This window comes from Aspergillus heteromorphus (genome assembly GCF_003184545.1).
Source record: "Aspergillus heteromorphus CBS 117.55 chromosome Unknown BO70scaffold_15, whole genome shotgun sequence".
Taxonomy (NCBI): Eukaryota; Fungi; Ascomycota; class Eurotiomycetes; order Eurotiales; family Aspergillaceae; genus Aspergillus; species Aspergillus heteromorphus.
The window spans coordinates 91,189-110,539 of NW_020290420.1; the positions used below are offsets into that span (position 1 = coordinate 91,189).

Here is a 19,351-nt window from a genome sequence, read left to right on the forward strand (position 1 = left end):
ACCTTCACCAACCTCTCATATCCCCTGCGGACCCCCGTCTTTGACGTTCTCGGCCCCCGACAACCCTCGGCTTTTCGTGATCCCTTAAGGCGACGAAGCCCCCTCATTCCCTTGGTCAGGGCCCCTTTCAGCACTCCCAAGGTCAAGGATGTCTCCCGCTACCGCTACTCCGGCCTCCACCGGCCAACAGCTCGAGAAGAAGCCTGTGAAGTTCAGCAATCTGCTGCGTACGTAACATCTGCTCATGCCCGGTCCACGGCTTGCGGAATCCTTTTCTGATGGCTTTACTACAGTGGGCGCAGGACTGAACCTATTCGAGTATGCATATCCGCCTTCCCACTTCCCCATTGTCCCCGGTTGCCTTGGTGAATGATACTGACGTGAATAGGGTTACCACCTTGGGTCAGGTACGGATGCGAGATTCCCGAGCCGATACATAGTGGAATTGCTGACACAGTGCCTATAGCCGCTGGAAGTGATCAAGACGACCATGGCTGCCAACCGGGGCGACAGCTTCGCTGGTGCTATGGGCCGGATTTGGGGTCGTGGCGGGTTGCTCGGTTGTTAGTGCTTCTTTCCCCACCTCCGTACCCCGACTAGTATGGCGTAACATATCTGACATGGAGCGACTATAGATTACCAAGGTCTCATTCCGTGGGCCTGGATTGAGGCTTCAACCAAGGGCGCTGTCCTCCTTTTCGTCGCATCGGAGGCAGAGTTCCGTGCCAAGGTGCTTGGTGCGCCTGACATCCTTGCCGGTATGGCCGGAGGTATGGTCGGTGGTATTGCTCAGGCATATGCGACTATGGGTTTCTGCACCTGCATGAAGACGGTCGAAATCACCAAACATAAGATGGCCGCCCAGGGTGTAAAGCCCCCCAGTACCTTCGCTACTTTCATGGATATCTACCGCAAGGAGGGCATTCGTGGTATCAACCGTGGTGTGAATGCGGTCGCCATCCGTCAGACCACCAACTGGGGTTCCCGATTTGGGTTTTCTCGTTTGGCTGAATCGGCTATTCGCAAGGTCACCAACAAGGAAGAAGGCCAGAAGCTCTCTGCCTTGGAGAAGATCCTCGCTTCCGGTCTCGGAGGTGGTCTATCAGCCTGGAACCAGCCCATCGAGGTGATCCGTGTTGAGATGCAGAGCAAAACCGAGGACCCCAACCGTCCCAAGAATCTCACGGTTGGTAAGGCTGCCAAGTACATTTACGAAACCAACGGCATCAAGGGGCTGTACCGGGGTGTAGCTCCCCGGGTGGGTCTGGGAATCTGGCAGACCGTGTGCATGGTGGCTCTTGGTGACATGTAAGTGGAATAACCCGGCCCCTCCCCCGCCTGTCTATTATGGTCTTCATGTGATTACCGAGGAGTGAATTGGAGCTAACGTGTGGGTCTCCGTTGCTCCGAACAGGGCCAAGGAGGCAGTCGAAAAACTGACGGGCGACAAAGTCACCGCTAAGCACTAGAGAAGGTTTGAGATACCCTTCTGCCATGCGCGGTTTCAGTCAGAAGGCAGGTGCCTAGTCAGCTCACTGTCCCATTCATATCCATGCTGTGTGGAACTTGATGGACCAGAAGCTCTGCGCGATGCTGAGCATACCGCAAGGAACTATCGTATTCTAATAATGTTAATGGACCCCTAGTCTTTGAAATACCCTGCTTTCCCCTCAATCGAAGAAAGTCCATTTGTCCGTGTTGTGCCGTGTCCATGACGCGGCCCATCGGCGTAGAACTATCATGTACCCTGTAGATATATCATTCATTGACTAGTTGGCAATTTAATTTACTAGATGCGGACAGAGTTTCAACATGCTCAATTGATCCCGTCCAGGGATGTAAGATCATCCATCGTCTGTCTACCAAGTAGATGATAGCCTGCCACGACATTAAATCAGGAGATGGATACTTCCGAGCTGCCGACACCATCAGCACTGCTGCGGGGCAACCAACGAATTAGCGCTCATGGGTTAAGTCTGGCACAATCAATTACCCAGGCAGAGATAAGTTGCTCCGACGTACGAAGTATTGGGGTCCGTCAATGGCCTGTATTCCTTACGGTAGGTAGGTTGTGTGCAGCGTGCCTAGGTACGTGCCAGTATCCTCGGCCTGGTAGCCACCTGCAGCCACCTTGGTGGTGGTAATAAAAATCAGTGGTCGCTGCACGAAAGGGGACTAGTAGTACTATGAACAATACCTACGAGGTAGTAGGACGGAGGGTATGGATGTAATTATCACCACATTACCCACCTTTTTGAGTCTTCTTTAATGAGGGGGGCAATCGACGACCGATGCGATCTTAGAAATACCCAGCAAAACGGGACCTCATAAAACATAACTCTGTGTATTTCCCGTCATCCAATTCCATTTGCAATCATCGGTCGACGTAAGTAGTGCAGGCCTACAGCGGCAGGGGGGTTGAACGATATAGGGTTAAGGTACAATTGTATTACAGACACACAGCTACAGCGACATCACAAAAAGAGAATATCGGCGAGGGTCGATCTAGACACATAAAAAGGGATGGGGGTGGGGGGCGGTGGATGGGAGGACGCTGTTTTTTTCCAAAGCCAGTCTAATATGTATTGTATACATGTTTAAACGGTCAGGCCAAGGTCCTCGCTGTAGGGAAGCTGGAAGAGGTCTCCAACAGTGGCGACGGAGGCCTTGCCGGAGAGGAAGGACTTGGCAACCTGGAAATAAAACATCAGTCACTGCTCGGATTTGATACCACGGGGGAAAGAGAACAGGGGCAGATATATATATAAGGGATTGGTGAACTTACATCCTTGACTTGCGCCTCCGTGACGGCATCGATGCTCTGAGCAACCTCACCGATCTGGTAAGGCTTGCTGCCGTTGATAAGAGCAGAGCCGGTAGCCTCGAGACCAGTCTCAAGGCTCTGGGCAGACTCAAGAGCACGGAACTTGGCCAAGGCAGCGGCCTTCTTGATCTCCTCACCGGAAACCTCACCGGCGGCAACCTTCTTGAGCAGGTCGACGGCGTTCTTGCCGACGGAAGAGATCTGGTCGGCCTTACCAGAGACAGTAATAGTGAACAGACCAGCGTCGGAGTAGGCGAGGTTTTGAGTCGAGGCACGGACCTGGGAGAAGCCCTGGGTGGCCTGGGCGAGGAGGGAGAAGCCGGGGGTCCACTTGATAGTGGACTTTCCACCGAGAAGAGCAGCCAGAACGGAGGCCTCGGGCTTGTAGGCAGGGGTACCGAAGGCACCGGAGCCGGGGAATGCAATCACAACGGCGTTGCCGGCCTTGGAGGAGATGCGCTGCTCACCGCCGTAGTACTTGGAGGCGGTGTTCTTGATGGAGCTACCGGTGCTGGAGACCCCCTTGAAGAAGTCACCAACCCACTTGGAGACTTCCGCGGAATTGGGGCCGCTGCCGACAAGGGCGATGTTGGACTTGGCGAAGGCTTGCTGAGCGTACTCGGCCAGAGCCTCGGAAGAGAGGTACTTCTCGAAGGAAACAGTGGTCGAAGGGGTAATGGTCTCACCCAGGCCACGGTGGAAGGCCACGGCATGGGCGGCATCAAGAGCAACAGCCTCAGGGTTGGCAGCAAAGGCCTGCTGCTTGTACTTGAGAGTCTTGAGGATAACCTCGTTCAACTCGTGGGCTAAGAATGCCGAATTAGACCGATCCACCGAATCGCGGGGGGCGCCGCCCAGCTGCTGACTTACCGGCAAACTTGGTCTGAGAAGCAACCTCGGCGAGCAGTTCAGTGAAGTAGGGGAGATCGTTCGAAAGGAACTTCGCCTTGAGAACGACGTTCTCGCGCGAGTGTGTGGAGGAAACTTCACCGCCCAGCAGTTCGACCTCCCGATTGATCCGCAGTGCCGACCGTTTGAGCGTGGACTGTCCATTGAGAAGGGAACTATCGTTAGATCCAGACTGTTTCTTATGATGGAGGGAATGGAAGGAGGGGGTTGTAATTGGGGGCTCAGGGGGATTCATAGTACCTTGAAAGCGAACTGTTCGAGGGCATCGGAGAAGCCAGGGAAGGGCTGGTAACGGGGACCGGCCTTTGCAACCAACGCCAGAGTGCCAGTAGGGCCAGCAACCTCTCTGTGGGCGAGCTTGACGCCAGCCGACTCGGTCACATCGTACTGAAGGCCGGGAGTGGCAGCAGAGGCCATGCCCCGACGGCTACTGGCGCCGGCAGCAGAGCACTGCTTCTGGAGCGCACGGGGCGCATTTCTGCTGAAAGTAGACCGCGACAGCATCATCGCATGTGTGGAGGAGATGAAGGTAGGCGAGGAGCGTAAGTAGCCGAGAAGCTCGACAGCAATTGGGAGGGCTGGGAGGAGAGAGAGGCGGGGAAATCAGCTGGCGGTCGATGGGCGGATCAGAAACGATGTCTGAAAAGCTTCAAGATGCCGGCTGGTCTTGATTACTCGCCCCGTGATTGGCCCGAATCGCGAGTGCGGGCGGAACCGGCGTTTCCCGGTCCTCCGGGTCAGCTGACACCCAGGTCAGGTGACGCCGCTGCTCGAGACGGGAGAGCACGTGATGCGTCCGTGCCCGCCCGGAGGAGCCTCCAGGCCTCCGATGCGCATCGCCAGAAAAAAAAAAAGTGTCGCTCCAATTCAGCTCTTCACCTGGTGTCTGTGACCCCGCCATTCACCTCATGCGATTCCATCGGTGACCCGTCTCTCTCTTCTGGAGAATTGAACCTGCCAGAATTCTCTAGAAGCCCTCCTCAACCATGATTTCTCAGGTATGCGCCCCTCCCCCTCCCCCTCTCCTCCTCTCCCCTCCCCTCCCCTCTCCGCATCTCATCTTCAAGCTTAACATACTAACGCTGAGCCCAAATCAGTACGCGGCGGAGCTATGTGCGCTCCTGGTCGAAGATAACTTCGGTGAGCTTTTTGCGGTATGCTGCTCCCCTAGTCGAGGTACTTTGATCAGGTCAGAGCGGCCATGAAACTGACTCTGCCCTCGTGATCACCAGCGTATCTTCTCGACCCTCCAACGCTACGATCGACTGTCATTCCCTCGACTGAAGTTCTACTCGCGCCTCTCTGACCGCCAGCTTCGCCATGGTCTCGCCGCCATGATCCAGCACCACCTTGTATACCATTACACCTCCCTAGACGATGGCGCCACCTACTACGAGCCCAACTTGCAGGCGGCGTACTATCTCGTTCGGTCAGGGAAGATACTCGAGCTCATCCAGGATCGGCTGGGGAAATATGCGGCTACTCTTATGTCAACCATCATGTTCCTCGGACACGCCCAAGTGAGCTACCTCGAGACTCTTCCGGAGCTGCAACCCGAATTCCCCAAAGCAAACGGCGTGAAGGGCGAAAGTGAGACGGGCGAGAGCGAAGACCAAGCAAATGGGCATGGGGATGATGGACATACCTTTGAACAACCAGCGCTGCTCCATCCGACCCTGAAAGCTTTGGCGTCTCATGGATACCTTATCCGGGTCAGGGATGCACAATTTCAGAGCTATGCCGATAATGCTTTGGATGCAGAACGTGCGCTCAAGTCACGGCCTGACGTCAAACAACTGAAAGGGAAGAAGCTCGATGAAACAGTGCTAGACGGAACCCTCGCTCTCCTGAAAGAAAAGTTAGACGGGGACCTCACCCGGGGGTTAATGTTCAACGGGCTGCCCCGGGGTGCCAAGAGGAGGCATGCTAATGGGTCTGCGGATGCCCCCAACAAAAAGGCACGGGTAGATTATGACGATGATGAGGATGAGGATGAGGATGAGGATGAGTGGTCGGATGATGACATGGGTGGGGATACATCCCCCATGGAGGTGAGACCTTTGACCCTATTGCTTGATATGTTTCTCCAAGACTTGAGCTGATGGATGGCTACGTCAGTCGGGATTGGTTGTTCGGGTAAATTACGAAAAACTTGACGTTGCCCTCCGGAATAGACGGTTTCTGGACCTTGCCGAGTTGAACTCGTCACCAGCTACCGCACAGGTCTACGACTGCCTCCTTCGTCGCATAGAATACCAAACCAAGCAATGCCGAGATAGCGCTGAAATACCCCGCGAAGGAGAAGAAGGCGAACAATACTCCGCTGCGATCGCCCTGAGTGCGGTGACAGATGAAGTCGACCCGCTGCTGGACCTTGCAGGCTCAATAGGGCCGATGGAGGTGTCGCAGCCCGTCAACAGACGTGGAAAGAGACCGTTAGAGGACGGTGTCAATGGAACGGATCATGAAGCATCAGAAAAACCTAGCCGCATCTACGAGGTTGACCAACACCTTTCTCTCCTCTCTCAGCCCCCCTACAACCTTACCTCCAAACGCATGCTCTCTGGTCTCATCACCTGGACCGTTGAGTTCCGACATCTGGCACGCAAGCTTCGCCATCTGGAACTGGAACGGGTTATCGAAGCCCGTTATGGCGATGTCGCACTGCGAGTGATCCGGGTACTTCACGCCAAGGGCAAATTAGACGAAAAGCGTCTGCAGGAAATCAGTCTTCTTCCGTTCAAGGACCTGCGCCAGGTTCTCGCTAGCATGCAGGCTGGTGGGTTTGTTGACTTGCAGGAAGTACCGCGAGACGCGCAGCGACAGCCGTCACGTACAATCTACCTGTGGTTCTACGACCCGGACCGTATCCGCAGTAGCATGCTGGAAGATACCTACAAGGCCATGTCCCGGTGTCTGCAACGCCAGCGGTTCGAACGGAACCGGCTCAAGGAGTTTCTGGAGAAGACGGAGCGGAGTGATGTCAAGGGTAACGAGGAACGGTATCTATCTCAGGCAGAGTTGACCCTGCTGGAGCAGTGGAAAGCCAAAGAAGCCTTATTGCTTGGTGAAGTGGCCCGGTTAGATGACATGGTTGCGGTCATGCGAGACTACTGAGGGGTTGGTTTTCAGCCTTCTAATGAGCGATGAAATGGAAGAGGCTTTGAGCGTCCTTGCATTCGACATGTCCATAGCGAGAGCCTTCTCCATACACAGGAGACACGCGAAAATGCTCTCGATTCATACGTAGTTCGAACTGTCCAAGCGACTGCATCTATGTATACATACCGTTATTGTTCTCATCAAAGGAGCAATTTTAAAATTCAAATTCAATTGACGATCATAACGAGAACTAGACGTTTGAATACGGGGTAGAAAAACAGGAGAGTCCCTTCAAAAGGAGAAGGTATCCCTTTCCATAGCAGGATGCGCACCGGTGTGAGCTGACAGGCCGCTAGAGGAAATTGCGATGAAGAGCCATGTACACGAAAGTAAAAAGGTAAAGCAAATGATCGTAATTATATGGGGGAAGTAAAAGAGGAAAAAGCCGCAAGCGCCTGGAATCAGAAACCCCGACATCCGTATGAAAGACAAGAGCCACCCTCCCGTATTAACATCTTGAAAGATCTCCGATCATAAATATCGAAATAAAAATCATCAGGATACGCGTAGAGTATGCTGTTTCCCGATTTCCTCCGCCGTCTATACTTTTGCCGAAATTCAAGCTCATAACACATATCACATGACAGTGATGGATCGAGGCAGCAAATAACCATATTCGATAGCCACTCAACTACGAGATTTCAATCGTAGAGCTATGTCGAGTTGTTCTTATCGAAACCAGCGGTCGTCGGTTCTGCCTCGACAAGGTTTGTCGGTTGCCCGTTCTCAGGGTTCGATAACTTATCATCGCGTTTTTCGAGGTCACTCTTCTCCCCCAGCCGCTCCTCCGCTGCAGCTAATTTTGCCTGGGTTGCTTCCAACTCCTGCTTCAAGGATTTGATGTAATCAATTGCCATCTCAACAGTGCTCGCCTTGCTGATGGGTTGGTTACCAGCTTTGTCTTTTTCCTTCTCGCCTCCCTTGGCATTACAGGCCGCAGCTTCCTTGGCATTCTTCATTTGAACAAACGGGGCCGGGATGAGCGTCTCAATCTCTTTGAGTGCGTTGTTGATGCGGTTTCTCCGCCCTTGCTCGGCAAGCTTGTGGTTTGTCCTCTTCGAACTCAGGTTCTCGGCCAAAGTCTCGGGATAAGAGACACCAGGAAGAAGAGTGCCGTCTAGTATGTGCTGATAATTGGACTTTGAGGCGAGGTATAGAGCGGACGTTTCGCTTGCAAACCCTTTTGAACAGAGAGAGTTAGCTTATGCCGCCTGGGAAAGTTAACGGGGAAACAAAAGAACTCACCGTCTCCACGCACGAGCGGTTGTATACTAGGGCTTATCTTGGGGCGGAGATTAGGGCTAGGCTGAGACGAGCTGAGACTCTGTCGCTTTCTGTTCATAGGGCCTAGCTTGGGAGTATCTGACTTTTTTGGTATCGGCCCGCTAGGTGACGGCATGGCTATAGTGCGAGGGCTCGGCGCCAGAGAGCTTGAATTACGGTGAGCCGACTTGGGTTCCAGAGCAGGGGTGGAACTGGCTGGTGTGGCCGAGGAAACCGAATCTGCCCAAACCGTGGTGTCAATGCGAGCCACTTGTGGCCTTGAGGTTTGTCCAAAAGAGGCGACTGCTTCTGGAAGTATAACATCCTCCATGACATCGTCGTGGGGCTCCGATGAGAGGGTCCTGGTTGTAGTCGATATGGTGGCAGCAGATATGGGGCTGTGTGGCGACCTTTGGATGCGCATCAGTAAAGCCGGAGTCGCGGGCTCACTAGGCTGCGGCCCTTGTGCTACCTGGGGACCGATCGAGGGAGACTTTCGCGACGGAGGAAGCGCGGGTGGAGGCATCAAGGGTTCGGAGAGAGGTTCTGGGGAGACGGAATCTTGACCGGAACTCTCGTTACTCCCGTAGCGGAGCCCGCTGCCACCAGAACTGCGAGACTTGCAGCTTCCCTGATCCTGACTGAGACTATTCAAGACTTCGTCCGAGTTGATATGTAAAAGTGACTTCTTTCGCGTCTGAGGCCGCACCGAAGGCGACTGTTGCTTTTTCGCCCGAGCAGAGAAAGACTTGGTGTTCGATGGGTGCCGTCGATGTTTGCGCATTAGCCCTGGTGAGGAGGGTGCTGAAGACATGGGCAGCGCATTATCCGCGGGCGATGGCATAAAGCTCATCTCAGAGATCTGGCCGGAATGGAAGGGATAGCCGGTTGGGTTGGAGGTGTGGGCTTCGAGCGCTGGCGATGTAAGAGGTGTAAAGTATTCCCCGGGGATAGTATATTCGGGGAAACGAAATTGGCTTTCCAACGGGGTCATGGCAGGGGATACCAGGGGGGTATAGAGGGCCTGTGGAGAGCGGGTGCATGCATTAGCTATGCAGGCTAACGAACAGGAAATACTCTTGATTACGCTTACCTGTTCATCATTCATACGAGTAAACCGCTCGTATACATCATGGCTATCGTCCACCCGTTGCGGATACGTCGCAGCATTGCCCTGGAGTTCGATGCTATTGGGGGTGGGAGGTATGACTGTCTGGCCATGGGGAGCATAGGGTTGCGTCGTTGCATGCGAGTGATTGGAAAGTTGTTGTGTATGTTCCTGCTGCTGAGGGTGGAAGAACTGGGGCTGCGGAGGCTTGTGCGCATAAAATGCCGGGGTGACAGGGGCGTTAGAGTATGCCGGGCCATGTGGCTGACCCTGCTGGCCAGGGTTGGAAAGGTCGAGGGAGAAATCGTTGTTGATGATGTGATTGTACGACGGTGACTGTGCGGTAACACTATCGGTATCCATGCGGACCAATTGTTCTTGTGCGGGGACCGTTGAAGCGGGCATCGACATCGACGCGGCATGGGCGAGAGGTCTAGAAGCATGAGGGTCGCTTGAACCATGCCCCTCCACATCAGGGAACTGCATGCCGAACTCGAGGAAGTTGGAGAATTCATCATCTCCAGCGTTGGTCATGTCTGACCATGACAAAGGATGCTCTTGCTCCATGGCGAACAATGTCTTCCGAATAACCTCTGCCGTTCTCTATTGAAAAATAAAAAGGACAAGCGGGATGACGTGCAGGTTGGTGATCCGATCTCAGATTTCAGATTTCCGGGCGCAATCAAGACAAGGTAAGCACTGGTACCAGGGGGGGAGAGACAATGTCAGTGCGAATTTTTGGGGTTAGGAGGCAAGGACTTTTTGAGACCGCGGCGCAGAATGGAGGGATACGTCGAGTCGAGCAAATGCTCAACAAGAATTGGCGGGCATGGTGAGAGCGGTGACGATAGAGAACGGGTTATGGGGTAGCTGAACTCAAGGCAGAGGGAGTCGCAAAAAAATGAGGCACGAGAAAGGAAGGAAGGGAAGGGAAGGGAACGAGAGGAATTGGCGACGATGAGGAGGGGGGGGGGGGGGGAAGAGAGGGAGAGAAGGATAGCACAAAGAGGAGCTAGACCGAAGAGAGGAAGCGAAAACCAAGTGATTGATTCGCCGTGATGGAAAAAAACCGAGAGAAACAAAATAATGGAGGGGTGATAATATATGTACCGATCAAGCCATGGTGATCGGGTTAATTAGCGGACCAAGAAGAGGCAGGGGAAGGAGGAGAGGAGCAATAGAGTAAGTAGCAGCAGTGGCAGTGAGTGGTATCTAGTAGAATACGGTCAAGTGGAATCGAGGGCAAAGGACAGTCAGTAGTACGGAGTACTCCGTATGGTGTAGATACGGGATAGACAGCGTAGACGGACGGACTGGCTAACTGACTAGACAGTAGAAGGAAGGAGTTAACTAGTTAGTTAGTTAATCTACCTAGGTAGGTCAAAAAGTAAGAGCCCCGGAGAGGAGGGACGGAGGAGAGGATGGGAAAGAAGTAAGGTACGTCGGGGGAGAGGCGAACGAATGGGTCAGCCGGTAATGTACGGGGTGGTACCGTATTGGATTACTTCAGTTAGAGGTACCGGGTGGCGGAGGAGTGAGTGGGACAGCCATGCCAGGCCCCATTGGATGGGATTGGAGAGATCTTGCCCACTCGGGAAAGGCCACAGGAGGGAAGATCAGTCTGGACCCGATCTAGCACCGTGGATGGACGGTAACAACCCGGGAGAAAACGCTTGGATGAATCCGATCCAGAGGGTTCCTGCCGTAAAAGAAAAGACCAACTGCTTAAGTAGACAAACAAATCCAGTATCTATCTATCTGGTTGTGGGATGAGTCCGCAGCGGATAACAACGGTCCGGTGGCAGCAGCAGTTCACACTTCACCTACTTAATCTGGCAAGGACTGCCCCCACCACCCATGCATGGGCTGGTCTCTTCCTCCTTCTTCTACGGTGTAGAGCACTTCGAGTAAGTCTTCGATGTTTTTATTACTTTGTGCTTGACCATCCCAATCCATGCAGTGATAATCATACATCATACTACATATCTACTACCTGAGTATGCGTTGGATTATAGACGAATTACCTTCCTTGATGATGATGATGATGATGATGATGGGTACTACCTACCATACACTGCACTGCCAAGAACGCTTAATTTCAAAGAAAAAACCCCGACTCTAGCAAACCCCCCTCCCCCCTCCCTCCCCCCAAAAAAGGGTATAGCAGTAGTATCAACCTACTCTAAAAACCAAAGCTTCTCCGGTTCAACCCTCTTCACATATAGACAGGGTTGTGTGGCCTGAGCTCTGCATGCACTCGTCTCTAGTAAAAGTATTTGCACGGGCAATTCCAGGGCCACGGTCAATACCTGGCAAGTCCTGGAACGGTGGGTGAGATGAAGACTCCCCATACCTACCTATCTGGCAATATATTCCTGTCGGGGACCCCCGTGTTGTCGATACTCAATGGAGAGATAGATACCTACCCCATGGACACATGATTGACTTGCCTTGACATTTCGCCAGTGGATACCTGGGTGGGTAATAGGTCGATGGCGTATACTATAACATTAACATCATGGTACTCCGTAGCTGCTGCTTGTATAAATGGTCATAGCCATCCACAGCGCACCTCATCCCGCCATGCTCACAAGTCACAATATCACCTACCTCTTAAAGATGGATGGACTCATCCACACCCCCAACACTAGCCGGCTTCCGGCTTCTGAGCCCGCAGATATGACCCGACCAAGATGAAGCTATGTCTAGTTTCTGCCACCATCAGCACCCTAGTCGGCCGGCCGGGCAAAGCGGAGGCGGGCGTCCTGGCTGCCGCCTGAAGCCACGCAAGACTAGCAACTTGCGGCCGGGATAGAAGTTAATCCCGTCAAATCATGGGGTGACATCGCCTGGAAAGCCTTTGGCCACGCTCGGTTCAACTAGCGGTTTGGCAGCCTGGCAGCCTGGCGTTGACGAACTACGCATTACTCCGTATCGATGGCCGATGCAGGACGGAGTACGGCGTAGGTGCTCCGTAGGCCTAGGGGGAGGCTAGTGGTTAGTCTAGCCTGCAGGCGAAGCATCTATCTATCTAGCAGGGGTTCTCACACTCAACTGAAACATTTGGGCACTTTTTTTTTTCATCCGGAACAGGTCAATTTTGACCTTTTAACCACTACTAAGTACTATATACGGAGTACTGCTAAGATGTATGTATATCCTGCACGGACAGAAGTAAGTTGTTGCGAGTTGCCAGGATATGATCTACTGCAGATATTGATTGCAATGTCATTCCCATCCCATAAGGGTGGTTTCTTCTGATTTAGGGAAGGCAATCTGGAGCTGTTGAAACAGACATACACCCGTACTGCTCACACGATCAACATAGTATTACCATCTAGACGACGGTGGGCACCTCGGAATCAAAGTCTGGTCGGCTATGGCCACGGGGAAACCTAGGGAAATTAAGGTACTCAACCCCAGTGATTGGGCGAGTCTCGTGTCTCCGGTGGCTGGATTGGTTAATTACCGGCTCCTGCGCACCAGGGTCGGCAAATCCCGTAAAGGTAAAGTAATTCTTATTGATAATAATGCCAATGATAGGTAACTCGTACAGAGAGTCCGTACTAGAAGAAGGTGTATCCAAAGGTATACTAGTTACCGTACTTCATACTCACTTGGTATTAGTAATCAGTACCTAGAATGAAGTAGTTACTAGTTATCACAGGATGCAGTCACAATCCGGATGAGTCAGGTGCGGGGTTCTGTCTTTTAAAAAATACCCTATACACAAGCAGTACGGAGTCTGGATATCACGTGACCGGACAGCGGCCCCGGCCAGGCAGGCAGGCAGGCATGACATGACATAACCGGGCGGGTGCATGACTGACTGACTGACTGACTGACGAACGGTCATCCCATCCTTCCTTCACGTCCACCACGACCACCAGAGCCAGAGCACGAGCACTCCCTCTTCTCTCTCTCTCTCTCCTCTGATGCCTGGCACCCGTCTGTGGTCTGTCCAGGTACCGCCGAGATCCCTGTTTTGTCCCCCACCATGAGACCTCCAGTTCCAGATATCGCGTTGCCTCGACCCCGTAAGGCCTCCATCGAGCAGCAGTGGACCTCCGATCCCCACAGTGCCGCCCCCGCGACCTTCTTCCTGTCCCGCAATCACGGGCCCGACGCCGCTGCCGCTGCCGACGACGACGACGAGCTCTCCCCCGACGAGTCTGAAGCCTCCAGGGCTAACTTGTATGGTGTACACAGTTTGGAGGAAACCGTCTTGGGGACCGATTTGGTTGCATCCGAGGCCCAGCCTGGCCCTCCAACGGCGCTCAGGAAGCCCGCGGGAGTCCAATCCGCTCCCGGCGTGCTTCCGCCTCATGTCCACGATGGCGGCGAAGACGATGAGGTTTCCGGCCCGAACCGTCGCAGGTCAACGCTGAAGCCGCTCGAGAACATCCATCTTAGCAGACCTGATCCCTTTGTCTTGTCCTCCGGCCTGACCTCTCCCCGGCCCCTTACTCCCTTGAACCTCAGCAACCCTGACGAGCCGTCATCTCTACCTAGCAGTCCTAAATCGATCTCGAACCAGTCCATGCGCCACCTCGATGAGATCTCGATCACGGATGAGTTGAGTAGTCAAGCGGTCGCTTCCGGGGACGAGGACAACGAGTTTGGTTCCACGCATAACTCGGACCACGATAGCACATCACAGTTCATTATGCCAAGCATAAAGATGCCCAGCCGGAGACCTTTTACATCTCGTGGGAAGGCGCTGGGTCGGTTCAAGGTTCTTATTGCAGGTGCTTCTGGTAGGCTCTTCATTTCGTCACGCATCACTATTGTTCAGCCTGCATTTCCGCAGGGCGGGCGCTTGCTGACAGTCATCTAGGCTCTGGAAAATCTTCTCTTATCAGGTCTATTGTCCAGGTTTGCGAGGATATTGTGCATGTTGATGACTTCCCACCGACCTATTCCCCAGCACTTTCACGGACGTCTCTCTCAATGGCCCAGCTGTCGCAGGCCCATAGACTACCGACGTCGGAGGTATATGCCAGTACCAAACCGTACCCGGCTTGGTGGTCGGACTTGGAGGATTCCCGTGTACTACGCCGGAGGAAAAGCGTAGGTGATGTGGTATTGGAACGCAATATCTGCTTCGTTGACACGCTAGCCAATCCCGTGGGTCGCATCGGGCAAACAGATGCCATCATAAGCTACATGCGCCAACAACTCTCCCGCGCAACAACAGCTTTCGATTCCTGCAACCATGACTTCCAAAACATGCTTGCAGGACATGGTGGTACTCAGGTGGACGCTGTACTATACCTCATATCTGAAGGCAGGTTAAATAGATCACTCCCTCGCTACATCTTTGGCTCGCTAGCTGACTTGTCCTTAGATACTCTTCTCACAGACATCGAGTGCATAAAAAAGCTTTGCGGGTGGACCAATGTTGTGCCTTTGGTTTCTAAGGCAGATCTGTTGACTCCAGAGCAAATATCTATGTTAAAATCATCGTTCCATCTCCATGCCCAGTCCAATTCTGTCAAGTCCTTTCTCTTTGGGAATGCCTGCCTTGGAGCAGACGATTTCGATGGACAAATCCCTTTCGCGGTATCATCGGCAAAAGCCACTGATGACGATGTGATGGATGCTAGTACCCTGATGAGTCCAGACTACGTCCAGCCGCTAGTCTCATCCGAATTGACCTTATTGGTCCAGAGGATGTTCGATGGCGAAAACATTGTCTGGATGCGGCATTCGGCTGCAAAGAAACTGGCTCAGCAGCAACGGGAGCAGCCATATCAACTCCAGCGTCATCCACAGTCCGGTCCATTAACGTTTCCTCACGGTGTACGGCGCGGTTCTCCCAGTTACACCATGGCCCGGATAGCAGATCACACCCGTCAAGAGGAGAAATTGGCGCGCGTGCAGTTAGCCAAGTGGGCTTCTGAGTTGCAGCAAAGCCTGCATAATGAACGAGAGAGATACGCCGCGATGGCAAGAGGCGAGCGAGCCGTCTGGCTCACCGAGCGACTGGGCGAGTGTGTAGTGGACGGATCATTGATCCCAGTCACGCAGACGCCGGGCTTCTGCGGCCTCCGTGCACCCACAGAAAAAGCAAGCGGGAGCGGCCTTCTCGTTCGAACTCAAAACGGACAGGATGTGGAATACCACATTGCCAGAATCAGTTCGCATGATCCTCTTGGCCTCGTCTGGTGGTCAGATGATCTGAAGCGGCGGGGATGGGCCATCGTACAGATCGTGGGCAGTTTCGGGGTTGTAGGGGGACTGGCGCTTTGGCTGGCCAAAGCCTGGGGTCTATCCTCTCGCAGTTTCTTGGAGTGGCACTTTGATTGGCGAGGTCCTAGCGATTAGAGGGCCCAGCTGACGCCGGGCGTGTATCATCGTCTGGTGCCCGCGCCTGATCCAGGACCATCCTATCCTATCTTGCCTTCCTCCTACCTCTCTCCCCGGTACTCCCACCACCCCTCTCCCCCAACGAACCAAGTAACCAAAAGCCACCGCGATGTTACAGGGCGACCTCTCTCCGTCATCTTTCTCTACTGCCAAACAGGCGTCTGCCGGAATGTTCATGCACATGTCCCTCTCCTCCGGGCACTATATGCCCTTCCCCCCCCTCTCTAATTGTTCTTCACTCCTACTACACCATCCCCCCCCCCCTCTTTTTACCTCCTTGCTCACCGATCGATTTCGCAATGCCCAGTCACGCCCCATGAATAATATTTTCACTATGTACGAACCGATGCGATCCCCATCTATGCACGCCGCACACCGCACACTGGAGTTGGCGTTCTGGATTCACGGACACAGTGTCTCGGTCGATCTCATTATTCTTGCTTTTTTTGAATTAGGGTTATTGGTTCGTAGGAATGGATATGGATGCTTCTAATAGTAATATAATCGTGTCTGGCTGTTGTAGCTTTCGTAGCAGGGTCTTATTGTGGTGCAGTACTGTTGTTGCAGTACAGTTGAATGGGATCGACGCATGGTATAATTGTGTGGTTAAACCCTGAGGCCCGGTTTCCAAGTTTGATTGACATGCTCAAATATATAGTATGTAGTACGTACGTGGATTGGACATACAGATGCCAGAAAACTAAGTACTCGAGCACTCTCTCTGCTCTGTTCGTCGTGGAAAAGCTGCACTACATGCATGTACTTGCTTGTTTACCGATTCACGAAGATCAACTACGATTGGGAGGGAAGATAATGGAACAGAGAGAAAGCTTTTATTTCTCAGAAAGGTCTACCCGCGCGAAATCACTCAAGTCCTGCAGCCGCGAAGAGGGAGGACAGTTGAGAAAATCAGCCGGAATGTATTTAGGTTGGGGGTAATAAAACGCTCAAAACGCCGAAAAGGTGAAATTCATGATTCAGAAAATGAAAATCAAGAACTGCAGGACAACCGTAGTGGGCCGTTCCCATTATAAGCGCAATACCGCTTCAGGGAACGAATCCATGAGGCAGATACCGCCGGAACAGTTCTGGGTCATCAACATTTCGTTTCCATCCTGATCAAAAGAAGAAGAACGTGACATCATGTGGTCAACATCTAGTCAACCTCCTCCATGGAGCTCTCACCGGCGGCGGCGGCGGGGACAGCCTCCTCGGCGGCCTTCTCCTCGGTGGTCTCAGCATCCTCGTCAACGTTCAGACCGAGGGACACGAGCTTGTGGATACGCTCAGCGAAGCTGGCGGGCTCCTCAATGGTGAAACCGGAGACCAGGAGAGAGGTCTCGAAAAGCAGCTGGGTGATGGACTTGACGGTGCGGTCACCCTCGCCATCGGCCTCGACCTTCTTCTTCAGCTCCTTGATGATGGAAGACTTGGGAGAGATCTCGAAGGTCTTCTTGGAGGACATGTAAGAGCTCATGGAAGTGTCACGGAGGGCCTGAGCCTTCATGATACGCTCCATGTTGGCGGACCAACCGAACTGGCCGGTACGGATGGCGCAAGGAGAGCCGACGAGCTTGTGAGAGACAACAACCTTCTCGACGGTGTCGCCGAGGATGTTCTTGAGGCTCTTGGCAAGGCCCTCGAACTCCTTCTCCTCCTTCTCGCGCTCGGCCTTCTCCTCCTCGGACTCCTCAAGCTCGAAGTCCTTGGTGATGTCGACCAGCTTCTTGCCGTCGAACTCCTTCAGCTGAGTGAAGGCGTACTCGTCAATGGGGTCAACCAGGTACAGGACCTCGAAGTTCTTCTGCTTGAGGCTGTCAAGGAAGGGAGACTTGGCAACAGCCTTGATGGATTCGCCAGTGATGTAGTAGACCTGCTTCTGGTGCTCGGGCATACGAGTGATGTAGTCAGCGAGGGAGGTGGACTCATCGCCGGACTTGGTGGACTGGTAGCGGAGGAGCTTGGCGAGGGAGTGACGGTTCTGAGCATCCTCGTGGATACCGAGCTTGATGTTCTTGTTGAAGGCAGCGTAGAACTTGTCGAACTGCTCACGGTCCTCAGCGATCTCGTTGAAGAGCTCGAGAGTCTTCTTGACAATGTTCTTCTTGATGACCTTCATGATCTTGTTCTGCTGGAGGGTCTCACGAGACAGGTTAAGGGGAAGATCCTCGGAGTCAACAACACCCTTGACGAAGCTGAGCCACTCAGGGATAAGGTCGGTGGCATCATCGGTGATGAAGACACGACGGACGTAGAGCTTGATGTTGTTCTTGGTCTTCTTGGTCTCGAACAGGTCGAAGGGAGCACGCTTGGGAACGTACAGGATGGCACGGAACTCAAGCTGACCCTCGACGGAGAAGTGCTTGACGGCCAAGTGGTCCTCCCAGTCGTTGGAGAGGGACTTGTAGAAAGCGGCGTACTCCTCCTGGGTGATGTCGGCAGGGTTGCGAGTCCAGATGGGCTTGGTCTTGTTAAGCTCCTCCTCCTCGATCTTGCTCTCCTTGACGGTCTTCGTCTTCTTCTCCTTCTTCTCCTCCTCCTCGTCGACCTCCTCGACCTTGGGCTTCTTCTCGTCGCCCTCCTCCTCCTTGGTCTCAGCCTCCTCATCGGGGACCTCCTTCTCGGTCTCCTTCAGGACGTGGAGGTAGATGGGGTAGGAGATGAACTCGGAGTGCTTGCGTACAACCTCCTTAACACGGCTCTCGTTGAGGTAGTCGGTCTGCTCATCCTTCAGGTGGAGGATGATCTTGGTACCACGACCAAGCTGCTCACCCTCGGTGTCCTGGGTGAGGGTGAAAGTACCGCCGGCGGCGGACTCCCAGATGTACTGCTCGTCATCGTTGTGCTTGGAGATGACGGTGACACGGTCGGCGACCAGGTAGGCGGAGTAAAAACCGACACCGAACTGACCGATCATGGAGATATCAGCACCGGCGGTGAGAGCCTCCATGAACTGCTTGGTACCAGAGCGAGCAATGGTACCGAGGTTGTTGATCAGGTCCTAAACGACAGAGAATAGTCAGGTCTCGAGTCTCCTTCAGAGAGGATGGCAGCTAGAAGCTCATCTACTTACAGCCTTGGTCATACCGATACCAGTATCACGGAGAACCAGGGTCTTGCCCTCCTTGTCGGGGATGATGTCGATGCGGAGGTCCTTGCCCGAGTCGAGCTTGGAGGGGTCCGACAGAGCCTCATAGCGGATCTTGTCGAGGGCATCGGAAGCGTTGGAGATCAGTTCACGCAGGAAGATCTCCTTGTTGGAGTAGACAGTGTTAATGATCAGGCCGAGCAGCTGAGAGATCTCAGCCTGGAACTCGAAGGTCTCGGCAGACATGGTGAAGGTAGCACGGAAGGGTTAAATTCTGAGAGGGGTGGACGGTCAGCACGGGCAAGTGAAATCCCACACAGACGGTAGGAGATGGAAGGGAAGGAGAGGGGAACACGGCAGATATAGATAAGGAAATGCAAGCGGGAGGCGACAGGGGAGAGGAAGTTTCTAGAAAAAAAAATTCCTCTCTCCCTCTCTTTTTTTTTTTTTTTTTTTTGCCTCCCGGCCAGCTCGCACCCAAGGCTACCCGCTGAGTCACACAACTCCGGTGTAAGGATTGCAGGTGTGGTGGTGTACTCACAAGATGGGGTGGGAGATGAGGAGATGAGAGGGCTAGCTGGGACACACGAGTCACCGGGCTAGAGAAGGAGATGGAGGAAGGAAAGAG

The 19,351-nt window shown here is 53.5% G+C and overlaps 7 protein-coding genes across 7 annotated transcripts; 4 read left to right on the forward strand and 3 right to left on the reverse strand.

Moving 5' to 3' along the window:
• Window positions 1-32: 32 nt before the first annotated feature.
• On the forward strand, window positions 33-1,825 carry BO70DRAFT_49983 (putative mitochondrial DNA replication protein (Yhm2)). Its single transcript, XM_025548489.1, has 6 exons — window positions 33-227; window positions 294-318; window positions 389-407; window positions 467-560; window positions 636-1,308; window positions 1,415-1,825. The coding sequence occupies exons 1-6, from the start codon at window positions 149-151 to the stop codon at window positions 1,467-1,469; spliced, it is 945 nt and encodes a 314-aa protein (XP_025398577.1). The 5' UTR covers window positions 33-148; the 3' UTR covers window positions 1,470-1,825.
• Window positions 1,826-2,275: 450 nt separating this feature from the next.
• Window positions 2,276-4,351, reverse strand: BO70DRAFT_362721 (ubiquinol--cytochrome-c reductase subunit 2). The gene is made up of 4 exons (XM_025543384.1): window positions 3,974-4,351; window positions 3,695-3,869; window positions 2,786-3,630; window positions 2,276-2,693 (listed from the first exon to the last, which is right to left on the reverse strand). The coding sequence occupies exons 1-4, from the start codon at window positions 4,238-4,240 to the stop codon at window positions 2,598-2,600; spliced, it is 1,383 nt and encodes a 460-aa protein (XP_025398578.1). The 5' UTR covers window positions 4,241-4,351; the 3' UTR covers window positions 2,276-2,597.
• Window positions 4,352-4,719: 368 nt separating this feature from the next.
• BO70DRAFT_429767 (putative DNA directed RNA polymerase III subunit Rpc82) lies at window positions 4,720-7,064 on the forward strand (the record flags this gene model as incomplete). Its single annotated transcript, XM_025548098.1, has 4 exons — window positions 4,720-4,731; window positions 4,831-4,887; window positions 4,966-5,784; window positions 5,852-7,064. 4 exons carry the CDS (start codon window positions 4,720-4,722, stop codon window positions 6,848-6,850), a joined length of 1,887 nt encoding a protein of 628 aa, XP_025398579.1. The 3' UTR covers window positions 6,851-7,064.
• Window positions 7,059-10,201, reverse strand: BO70DRAFT_362724 (phosphate-sensing transcription factor PHO4). The gene is made up of 3 exons (XM_025543385.1): window positions 9,252-10,201; window positions 8,141-9,182; window positions 7,059-8,075 (listed from the first exon to the last, which is right to left on the reverse strand). The coding sequence occupies exons 1-3, from the start codon at window positions 9,831-9,833 to the stop codon at window positions 7,549-7,551; spliced, it is 2,151 nt and encodes a 716-aa protein (XP_025398580.1). The 5' UTR covers window positions 9,834-10,201; the 3' UTR covers window positions 7,059-7,548.
• Window positions 10,202-13,123: 2,922 nt separating this feature from the next.
• On the forward strand, window positions 13,124-15,906 carry BO70DRAFT_362726 (uncharacterized protein). The gene is made up of 3 exons (XM_025543386.1): window positions 13,124-14,023; window positions 14,104-14,553; window positions 14,614-15,906. The coding sequence occupies exons 1-3, from the start codon at window positions 13,264-13,266 to the stop codon at window positions 15,591-15,593; spliced, it is 2,190 nt and encodes a 729-aa protein (XP_025398581.1). The 5' UTR covers window positions 13,124-13,263; the 3' UTR covers window positions 15,594-15,906.
• On the forward strand, window positions 15,890-16,134 carry BO70DRAFT_362727 (uncharacterized protein). Its single transcript, XM_025543387.1, has one exon. The coding sequence runs from the start codon at window positions 15,970-15,972 to the stop codon at window positions 16,126-16,128; it is 159 nt and encodes a 52-aa protein (XP_025398582.1). The 5' UTR covers window positions 15,890-15,969; the 3' UTR covers window positions 16,129-16,134.
• A 220-nt stretch (window positions 16,135-16,354) lies between these two features.
• Window positions 16,355-19,329, reverse strand: hsp90 (chaperone Hsp90). Its single transcript, XM_025540340.1, has 3 exons — window positions 19,265-19,329; window positions 18,709-18,997; window positions 16,355-18,636 (listed from the first exon to the last, which is right to left on the reverse strand). Exons 2-3 carry the CDS (start codon window positions 18,967-18,969, stop codon window positions 16,792-16,794), a joined length of 2,106 nt encoding a protein of 701 aa, XP_025398583.1. The 5' UTR covers window positions 18,970-18,997; window positions 19,265-19,329; the 3' UTR covers window positions 16,355-16,791.
• Window positions 19,330-19,351: the final 22 nt, after the last annotated feature.

What these genes read in the sequence shown, in the direction of transcription:
- BO70DRAFT_49983 (XM_025548489.1), top strand. Translation starts at nt 149, where the DNA reads ATGTCTCCCGCTACCGCTACTCCGGCCTCCACCGGCCAACAGCTCGAG. An exon ending in GGGTCGTGGCGGGTTGCTCG is followed by an intron (nt 561 to 635) that starts GTTGTTAGTGCT and finishes GAGCGACTATAG; the next exon opens with ATTACCAAGGTCTCATTCCG. An exon ending in ATGGTGGCTCTTGGTGACAT is followed by an intron (nt 1,309 to 1,414) that starts GTAAGTGGAATA and finishes TGCTCCGAACAG; the next exon opens with GGCCAAGGAGGCAGTCGAAA.
- BO70DRAFT_362721 (XM_025543384.1), bottom strand. Translation starts at nt 4,240, where the DNA reads ATGATGCTGTCGCGGTCTACTTTCAGCAGAAATGCGCCCCGTGCGCTC. An exon ending in TCGAACAGTTCGCTTTCAAG is followed by an intron (nt 3,870 to 3,973) that starts GTACTATGAATC and finishes CTCAATGGACAG; the next exon opens with TCCACGCTCAAACGGTCGGC. An exon ending in CGGAGGCGCAAGTCAAGGAT is followed by an intron (nt 2,694 to 2,785) that starts GTAAGTTCACCA and finishes TTTTATTTCCAG; the next exon opens with GTTGCCAAGTCCTTCCTCTC.
- BO70DRAFT_362724 (XM_025543385.1), bottom strand. Translation starts at nt 9,833, where the DNA reads ATGGAGCAAGAGCATCCTTTGTCATGGTCAGACATGACCAACGCTGGA. An exon ending in CTCGTATGAATGATGAACAG is followed by an intron (nt 9,183 to 9,251) that starts GTAAGCGTAATC and finishes CGCTCTCCACAG; the next exon opens with GCCCTCTATACCCCCCTGGT. An exon ending in ACCGCTCGTGCGTGGAGACG is followed by an intron (nt 8,076 to 8,140) that starts GTGAGTTCTTTT and finishes TCTGTTCAAAAG; the next exon opens with GGTTTGCAAGCGAAACGTCC.
- BO70DRAFT_362726 (XM_025543386.1), top strand. Translation starts at nt 13,264, where the DNA reads ATGAGACCTCCAGTTCCAGATATCGCGTTGCCTCGACCCCGTAAGGCC. An exon ending in TCTTATTGCAGGTGCTTCTG is followed by an intron (nt 14,024 to 14,103) that starts GTAGGCTCTTCA and finishes ACAGTCATCTAG; the next exon opens with GCTCTGGAAAATCTTCTCTT. An exon ending in ACTATACCTCATATCTGAAG is followed by an intron (nt 14,554 to 14,613) that starts GCAGGTTAAATA and finishes ACTTGTCCTTAG; the next exon opens with ATACTCTTCTCACAGACATC.
- BO70DRAFT_362727 (XM_025543387.1), top strand. Translation starts at nt 15,970, where the DNA reads ATGTACGAACCGATGCGATCCCCATCTATGCACGCCGCACACCGCACA.
- hsp90 (XM_025540340.1), bottom strand. Translation starts at nt 18,969, where the DNA reads ATGTCTGCCGAGACCTTCGAGTTCCAGGCTGAGATCTCTCAGCTGCTC. An exon ending in GTATCGGTATGACCAAGGCT is followed by an intron (nt 18,637 to 18,708) that starts GTAAGTAGATGA and finishes TCTGTCGTTTAG; the next exon opens with GACCTGATCAACAACCTCGG.